At 46.1% G+C, this 9,216-nt stretch overlaps 1 protein-coding gene across 3 annotated transcripts in view; it reads left to right on the top strand.

Moving 5' to 3' along the window:
• The first annotated feature begins 8,098 nt into the window (after nucleotides 1-8,098).
• SEC8 (subunit of exocyst complex 8) overlaps nucleotides 8,099-9,216 on the top strand; it is a 150,170-nt gene continuing 149,052 nt past the window's right edge. For all 3 annotated transcript variants that reach the window (XR_015541993.1, XM_087383654.1, XM_087383653.1), the window contains exon 1: nucleotides 8,099-8,464. Coding sequence is in view for 2 of the 3 variants with exons in the window: in XM_087383654.1 (XP_087239780.1) it covers nucleotides 8,402-8,464 (63 nt within the window). In the remaining variant the exon portion in view is untranslated. The remainder of the gene's footprint in view (nucleotides 8,465-9,216) is intronic.

Below are 9,216 nucleotides of genomic sequence, written 5' to 3'. Positions count from 1 at the left end.
ATTTTCTTGGCCATCTATCTTTGCAATAACACCGCAAAGAGTCTAGGTTTGTAATTCAATGGAAAATGGCCTCTATCCCATATATTAATTGGGATTATGCAAAACCAATACCTACCTTATTGGTTGTTTTGTAGGCCCATAAAAGTTTTGCCAAGTGCTTATTCCAGATGTTTTTTTAGGTGTCTATAAGCTTGCCTAGTGAAATGACTACAATAATTCATTAGCTTTCTCAACTAATCCATTACATCAGGGATAACATAGTGTGGATATGATATGACCGATCTTTCCAACTTCTCAATTAATTCTTTTTTCAAAGAAGTTCCTCCATCAATGAGGATTTCCAATGGACAGACAAAGCATTCACAAACCATTGGTGAACTTATTCTTTAATGAATATGGTCCTTTAAGTGGTGAATGCTTTTTTGATTTAGCTGCTTATACAAATGGCTATCGAATCTCATAACCAAATCTCCTTCCTAGAGAAAAGAACTTTCCATCAATGCTTCCATGATCTTGTTACGCAAAATCATATTAATTTATTGTGTGATAATCTCTTTTTAATCTTAAGTGACAACTATCGCAATATGGATGGTTATTTCTTGACAATAGGCTCATTCAAACAATATCAAGCATTGAAGCTGAAGCATAAAGATTTTAGATTAGAATTAGTAAGAAACTTAAGCTTAAAGCCCTTTCTAAACGAAGAAATCCTGATCGTATGCAAACTCGTTGGTTGATAAGGTGAAGTTTGGAGCCTAAGCAAAGGATTGAAAACAACAATTTTGATAGCAATGAGCTAGACAAGTTGTTCAAAGCATGAGATGTAAGTGATATAATAGCTGAGTAGATGTGGTTGAATATTTAAGGCACCTTGTAAGTATCTCAAAAGGTGAGGAACAAAACCTTTTTTTTCTTTTTATTTAAAAAAAAGCCGAATATATTAACGGGGTGGTTAGCCCATCAAAAAGAAAAAAAGACCATTTACAAAAGTTGGCCCAAGGTGGACGCTAGTCTGGGGCCTATGCTGCAAGTAGCCATTTACCTGGCAAGGTACCAACAACAGATTTCCAAGAGGGCTTTACTGAGGACGGGCTCCTTCAGGTGCATGATTAAAATTCTATAAGATTGGCTCCAGCTAGGCACTTAATTGCTTTTGTTCGTCCTTTGAAGTCCACCTTTTTCTTGAAGATCTGAGTATTCATGAACTCCCATATGGCCAGAAGGATCGTGGCTCTGGCATATGACCATCCAACCACTAATGTCAAAGGCATTTTCGAGGGGTTTCCTACCAAGGGAATCCTCCATCTTCCTTTGAAGTTTAGTTTAGATATCAGTCTTGATTCCTTTACGGCTCGTTCGAGGTAGCGCCAAACTTCGATGGTCATAGGGTAGTTCCAGAAGAGATGGTGCACCCTCTCTGTCACCATCTCGCAGATCAGGCACTTGGGGTCGACTTGAATTCTTTTGGCTAGCTTGCCCCTCATGGGTAGCCACTGATGGATAATCTTCCAAAGCAGGAAGCTTGCTTTTTCGATTTTGCACTCCTTCCAGATTCCTCTAAATCTACATTTCCACCATGCGGGCTGACATCTTAGCATCCACTTTTTGTTGAGATGGAGTTGTTGTGGGTCATCTTCTTGTACACTGTTTTGGCCGTGATTTTATTTAGGTGTCTTGCCCACTCTCCATTGGGTCACCTTGTTCGTTAGAGAGTTTGCTATGTTGGTGGGCCAGCTTTGGGGAATCCTTTCCATTATGGCCCTCATCAGATCCATTTCACCTACATTCAGTTGGTATCTGTGCTGGATTTCCTCCATTGCCAACCAGTCCACTTTGGCATTGTTCGACACGTCTATCCATTTCCTTATTCCTTTCTATCTATAGCTGCGAGCTTTGTGAAGATCGTGTTCGACAGACAGAGTTCTGCATCTCCCCGGTGCATGACTCCATTGAATTCCTTCTTGAAGACTAGCATCACCTCTTAGACCTTGCCTTCCGGATCATTCGGCCAAACTGATGCATCCCTTCCAAGCACCTACTAGCCTTGCTATCAGCGGCAACCCACTAATTTTAATCGAAAAGAGTGATAAGAGTTTGTTGTACCAGGACAAGTCCGACCTTGCATCCCTTTCCCTTTGACAGAAAGGCTTGCACTATCTCCACCCACGGTGCTGCGCTCAAGAAGAGTTGTGGGAGCCATTTGCAGATTAGCGTTGCGTTTTTCTTGCCCATGTTAGGCAAGCTGAGCCCCCCTTGTAGTGTGGGAGCCTTCATTACCTCCCATGGAACAATGTGGAGTCGCCTTTTTCTTGTTTCTTCGGCCCACAGAAAGGATCTAAGGTTTTTTCCCACCTCCAACCATCCGCCGTTGCTGAACCCCCATAGGGTCGCCACGTAAGTTGTAGACATGACAAGAATATGCTGAATAATTAAAATGCAAGCATTCCAACCCAAGGCAATACCACACCACTTTCGTAGTTTTGCTTTTAGTTTGTCCAGGAACTAATCGAACCTTTGTTTCATCGAAACCTCCATCCCAACTCGTGCACCCAGGTACCTTACAATTCACCCTCATGGAACCTCTCGGACTTGCAAGTCTTTAAGCCACTGGGGCGGGCCGTCCAGGCTTGTGTGCAGCATGAATGATTTTTGCCAGCTACACTTGGATCCTGACGCAAAGCATAATAGCTCCATCTCTCTCATGAGCATCACCACACTTTCACTGTCTTCTTGGGAGAAGGCCAAGGTGTCATCTGTGAACATTTGTACATTGATCTGCTCGCCCGAAGGAAGGCAGATGCCCTGAAGGCTGCCTAAGCTGATGTCCACTTTGATTCTATGAATGAGTGGGATGGTATCGATGGCGAAAAGCAAAGGCGCCAGGGGGCAGCCACCGATCTTATGAGATTGAAGCACCCTACTGCCAACCCATTAATAGCAGAGACATTCCCAAAGAGGCAATTGACAATTGTGCCGAACTCTTCTCAGAACCCCAACTTGTTCATCACTTCCAAAATGTAGTCCCAGTGCACATGGTCATACACTTTGTCTAGGTCCAAGCCGACGAATGCCACCACCTTTTGCTCCATGACTAGGGCGTAGTCCACCGTTGTAGCCATGTAGCCACATTCAGGATATTCTCAAAAATATATATGCCTTTCACAAAGCCTTTCTGCTCAGTGTCCACCACCGTCATGCAAATCTCCTTAATTCGGGAGGGAGTTGCTTTGGCAATAAGCTTGTAGGAGGTATTCAGCATTGTAATTGGGTGCTAGTCCCCAACTTTAGTCCTACTTGGTTTCTCAGGAAAGAGCTTCACGATTCCAGCATTTACGTCTTTTGACAACGAGCCTTTCCTTACTACCTCGTTGGCCATGCAGGTGAGGTCATGCCCCAGTATATCCCAAAAGTTTCTATAGAACTTAGTCGTTAGCCTATGAGGGCCAGGGGATTTGTCGTCTTTGAGGCACTTCAATGCATCACCCAGCTTGTCCATGGAGAATGGCCTAGGTAGTTGCCATCTGTGATATGGGTGTACTCTATCTCCGATGCCCTCCAGGATTCTCTGCATGTTGCCTCTACATCCTTGGTCTTGTTCTGCCGACTCCCCGACTATCGTGCTCAACTTAGTCTTAAAGACCTTTGCAATGTGCCAAAACTCAGTTATGATGTTACTTTGCTGGTCGAGGACCCGATCGATCTTTTCCCTCATGTGCTTGCGTGTTACTGATTGGAAGAAAGCCTTCGAGGGGTAGTCTCCTACAACAAGCCATGTTTGTATGTGCTGATTAGTCTTGCATGGTTGGCTTCCTCCCATTACCAAGCCGCTTGGGTAATTTTTGCTTCTACTAGAACAGTGGCCAAAAATTGCATTGGGTGTCTCTGCCAGTGCTGTGCATATGCCTTTAATTCTCGTCGTCATAGCATCTTTGAGGTCCTTTCTGCCGGCTCTATTTATCTTATGCTCCGCCCTTGCTAGCAAATGTACTCTTATGACTGTTGCATCCCAGCGATCCATAGCACTCACCTGTCCAACTTTGGCTTTAGCCCATTCCTCTCTGGTCAGCCATGCAAAACTTCTTCGAGTTAAGGAGCAATTTCTTGAATTTGAATGGGACACCTGGTGCAAGGAGTGGAAAGTCCACCTCCTCGGGGCATGGTCTGAGATGCTTGAAGAAGCTAAGTGCTCCCCCCCCATCGGGCTGCAAAGCCACCACCCTTCCTCTGAGACATACATGCTGTCTAGCCTCCCCACTCTGAACTCCTCGCCCATCCTCCCATTTGACCAGGTGAAGCCCGAAAGACCTAAGGGATCTAAGGTGGCACAATCCACAAAACCGTGATTCAGGCATAAGCTGTCCCACTCTTCTCTCTCAGCCCCCGAGATGGCCGCCATCTCATGAGATCTATCTCCTTCTTCTAAGGTAAAGATCCAGTGGCTATTGAGAATTGTGAAATTTAGTTCTCTCCAACACTCAACCCGATCTTGTGACTCGTTGGGAGCATACACGCTCACTACATTGTAGACAAGCTCCCCTAGGGTGAATGAAACTCCGATTGCCCAACCTTCACCTATTCTCAACACTTCCCAAGTTGCAAGATGCCTAGTAACCAAGACCGCTGAGCCACCCTTCCCCCTAACGGGGCAGTGGCTGAACACATCATACCTAGCCGATCACACGCGAACCATCAATCATCTTGAGAACCACACTTAAGCTCTTAAAACAAAATAACAAGGGGCCTTAATTTACGAAAAACTTCTAGGCAAGCTCTCTGCTTAATCTCTTATCACAACACCCTCGAACATTCCATGACAAAATACTAATCTCCTCCCCACCTCTCAGGGACCCTCCCCGCACTCTTCTATTGCGCAATGGCCTTGTATGCATCCTTGAGGAAATTGAACCTATTCTCCCTCCTTGCATTGACGCCCCTCGCCACTTGTTTAAGCCGTTTTGACAAGCTGCGGGGTGGAGTCTTACCTTTCGCACTACCGAAACTTTTTGATGCCTTAGTCTTTTTTTCATCGTGCACTCTTTTCCTGTGGTTTGCATTCGGCATTGTTTCTTAGAGGGGCGTTGAATTTTGATGCATGCCGCCACCTTCCGTCGTCTCGTCGTCTTGCATGTCGCCTGTATCAGTTGCGTCCAATTTGTTCTCAAGTGGAACCTCGATTCTGATCAGTATCTGTGTTTCATCAACCTACTGACTTCGACTTCGATTGCAACCCTCCCCTTTCTACCCACTGTCTTCCATGGTTCCATATTTGGATGGTCTCTCGGGAAATCTTCATGCATGCGCTTTGTCTTCTCAGAGGGACCTACATGAGGGTGTCGCCTCTACCTGCAAAATTTTCGCTTTATTTCTTGTCGTCCCTCCTTCTGGGGATTTCTCGATCGCTCCTGGTACCTTGCATGCCGCTGCTATATTATCACCCTTCTCTAGACAGTTCTTTGCATAATGGCCCAGCTTCCTGCATACGAAACATGCATCCGGAAATGGTCCAAATTTGACTCATAGTGCTATTGGCATACCATTCGGAAATGCAATTTCCACGAACTCTGGGATCTCCTGGTTTCGATCTCGGAGGATCCACACCCGGCCTTTACTGTGGGAAGGTTCGAGGAGTGAGGGACCAAGAGAACCTTCCCCAACACGGTGGCCACCCTTTCCATCTTCTCCACCATCCATGAGGGAAGACCGGGAAACTCAACCCAAATTGGGCAGTCATGAAATAAGAACTCGTCAATGGAGAACACTAGGCTCCAAGCACTAGCACCAACGCTGCAACGAAGAAGAATGCGCGTCCCACCAGTTCATTTCGGATCGTCTCCGAAACGCACTGCACCAGGAAGAACCCTCTCCCCAAAATTCTAGCTGAGTAGCAGCTAGGGGGAAGATTGCATTCATAGACCATGAACTGTGCAAGTTCATCATATGATGGGACCCAACCTATAAGAAAGAGGTAGACTGCACCTTTTGCTAGCTTAGCAAGCTCGGATTTGACGTCTTCTAGCTACATCTTCTAGCTACATCTCGCATACCACTAGGTGCTTACGTTTATTCTCGAACCATGCCTTGTTAGCCACCTCCTTAGCTCTACGTGCCAGTTCAGCTTGCATGATATGATTGGCCTCGTTGTCGTCCAAATGCGAGAAGCCTCTGCTGAGTTTGTTTGCTGGGATGTCAGCATAGGAAGGCGTGCTAGGTAGCTCCTCCTCATCGTCGTCCGCGATGACCACCATCTTTGTTTCCTCCTCTTTCGAGGCTGCTTCATCGTGCCCATTCTCTCCTTCCCTATATCCAAGACACTACGTAGGTGTTTTAGGCCTCTACTTAAGTCTTCATCATGCGGGTCTGCGTGGCGGACATGCACCGGAAGGACTAGGCTCTTGATCTCTAGCCTAGCTCAACACCTCTTTCTTAGTTGAGGAACCTTTGAGGTCACCTCCAAGGCCTTACACGTAGTCTCCAACCAAGGATGTCTGATCTTAGACCATAGTCTCAAGCCCAAGGAACAAAACCTTAGACTTGCTGTCAAAGGTAAATTTGTATTTGAAGGATGATTGTGAAGGCGACATATTGGGTGCCAAGGGCAATGGGGCTTAATAAGGATGTATCAAGTGGACTTTAATCATCACTACATTCCATATAAGCAAGGAATTTTCATGCCTTGGGTTTATATGTTCATTGGGATGAGAGGGTTACATATAAAGCAGCCCAACCTAAAAGGATAAGGCTTTTACATGAGTAGGAGCACAATTCACAAATTTGGTAAGGAAGTTATCCTTATAGAGCAACTTCATTTGTTTTGATTCCAAGATGCCACTCTTAAAAAACTTTATGGCTTGTAAGTACATTTAAGAATGATAGTATCATTAAAAGATTACAAGTACCTTAAATTGTAGCTTATAAAAATTGCTTGCATGAGTTCTTGGCATGGCTAAGGATAGAAAGGGGTCCTTTTACTCGAGGTAAATGAAGGAATGTTTGCAATATATTGACTGCTCATAACAATGTTGATGACTACATTGTACAAAAGTAGAAAACTCTAAGATGTGACTTATTGAGAAGCCAAATGTCCCTTTCTAGGACACTCTATATATTAGAAGTAGGAGGGGTCATGGATGCATGTAGCAACATTAACAAGAAATATGAGATCTCTTAGAATGAGTGAAACAATAGAAGATGGGCCTCACCAAGAGGGTTGATGATCTAACGTTGGATTAAATCCTTGGCAATGATGATAAGGTAGCCATCCCAACACCTATGTATGTGTTTGGGTCCCATAGTGCCTATGATGCAAGCGCTAGAAGGTGGTTGTAAATCGCTTCTTCTAGAAGGTTGCTATAAGTAGCTTCTTCTACCTTCACGGTATGCATGCGATGTTCATAGATAAAATCAACACCCGTAGTACATAAGATCATGACTCTCTTCCCACCATTATGCCTTTAGTAGAAGAATCAACCTTGTGGCTGGCCAGTGTGTTTGAATGAGATTAGGTGGGCAAGTGTGACAAGGTTGCTATGTCAAGCCACCATTTACCAAAACGATTTTGCCATCATTATACCCATGCGACATATACCCATGCAGGGTCTTGATTTGCCAAATCAAATCCCTCTCCCCTCCCCCCACCCCCCCCCCCCCCCCCCCCCCCCCCCCCCCTCTCTTCGCCCTTTGCCTCTTGCCACCTCTTGCCTTCCCATCTTTCCCTCTCTTGCAGCCCTAAGCTCTCTCTCTCTCCCCCCCCCTCTCTCATTGGCTCTTGAAGACGCTAATACATATTTCTTTATCTAAGTGACGATTCCTATGGTAAGCGAAAAGCCAGCTTTGGGCGGGGCAGGGGGGTGGTGGGATGCCTTGAGAGCGAGAGGATCGATTCAGCGTTGGGAGGGCGGGGGAATGCCTTGCCAATGAGAGGATCGATTCAGCGGTGGGTGGGCAGGGGGTGGTAGGGAGAAGATCGATTCCGGCCAGCGGGCGATGGTAGAGGCTGGCCGCGGCACTAGTTTGTCTTGACATGTGGCGGCCACGTAAGCACACGCTCCTACCTGGCCAAAACACTTTGAGGCAGAAACTCATCGGGAGTATCTTCACGCCCATTTTGCATCACCTCCGATTTGATGCAGCAATCGCCTCTCCCACAGCTTCCTGCCTCTCTCTCCCTTCCCTTGTCCCTGCCACTTTTCTGCTCAGCCTGGCTCCCCCTTCAGAAACGCCTTGGGAGAATGATAGTCTCCTCTTGGTCAAACTCGTGCATGCCATCCCTTGCAGCGCTTTGGAGCCTTGCCCAATACGGGATTTAGTCACTTCCTGTGAAAATTTGCAGCTTTCCCTCATTGGGTGTCTGCTGCACCCTCACTGATTGGCTCTTGGCGTGCTCGTTTTGGGTTTTACATCGATGGATCTCGATGGCGATGCCGGCCAACGCAACTCTTCCTCATCGCGTGATCTGGCTAAGAAGGTAAATTACTCCCAAGCATTATCTCCTCTGTGAGTTTTAATCACGGTTTTCGAATTTACCGATCGTGGAGCTCTTAACGAACCATAAACTTGTTGTTAGTCTCCTTTGAGTATAGGGGTTTCTTTTTCTAGGAGAGGATCCAACCCGTAGATTTGCGATCAGGTACCAGGCGTAACTACGACAACTATCAGGCACTTACTTTGCTGTCTTGGGGCTGAGATTTGTTTTGCGTGTTCCTAAAGAAGAGGAAACAAGACACGCGAAAGGAGGGGGAAAACCCACATCGACAGAGTGATTCAAAAGTGGAAAGAAATTTGGCGAAAGCTGATAAGGAGAGCAGGAGGAAGGGGCAGGGGTGGCGGGATCATCAGGTGGCTGTGGTCGTAGGATCCGTGAGCTTGTCAGTAACAGAGACAAAGAAAACTGGGGGTAGGTAGTGAGCATGGTGCAATGTGATGGTCGAATGAGAGCGGTCAGTTGGTGGAAAGTAGCTGCTTGGGCTTGGTTGAAGGGGAAATGACAGGGAGGGAAGAAGGGCACGTGGCAGGCTGGACGGAGGCAAGGGAGAGGGCAGAAGGGAGAAGGTCCCGAAGGACTAACTTGCGTTAATTTTCCAACTTAGCTTATCCTCTTACCTGAATTTTCCAGGGTAGCGTAACTAATACTAATGTGCATGCGTTAATGAACTTGAGGTGAATTCGCAAATTGTAATCCAAGTTGGGGTTTTGGCATTGCATTTTTTAATGGCAAAA

The sequence above is a fragment of the Dipteris shenzhenensis genome, chromosome 13 (genome assembly GCF_047967505.1).
Source record: "Dipteris shenzhenensis isolate YYH24624 ecotype China chromosome 13, Dip_SZ_1.0, whole genome shotgun sequence".
Taxonomy (NCBI): Eukaryota; Viridiplantae; Streptophyta; class Polypodiopsida; order Gleicheniales; family Dipteridaceae; genus Dipteris; species Dipteris shenzhenensis.
This window is presented reverse-complemented; position numbering and strand designations above follow the sequence as displayed.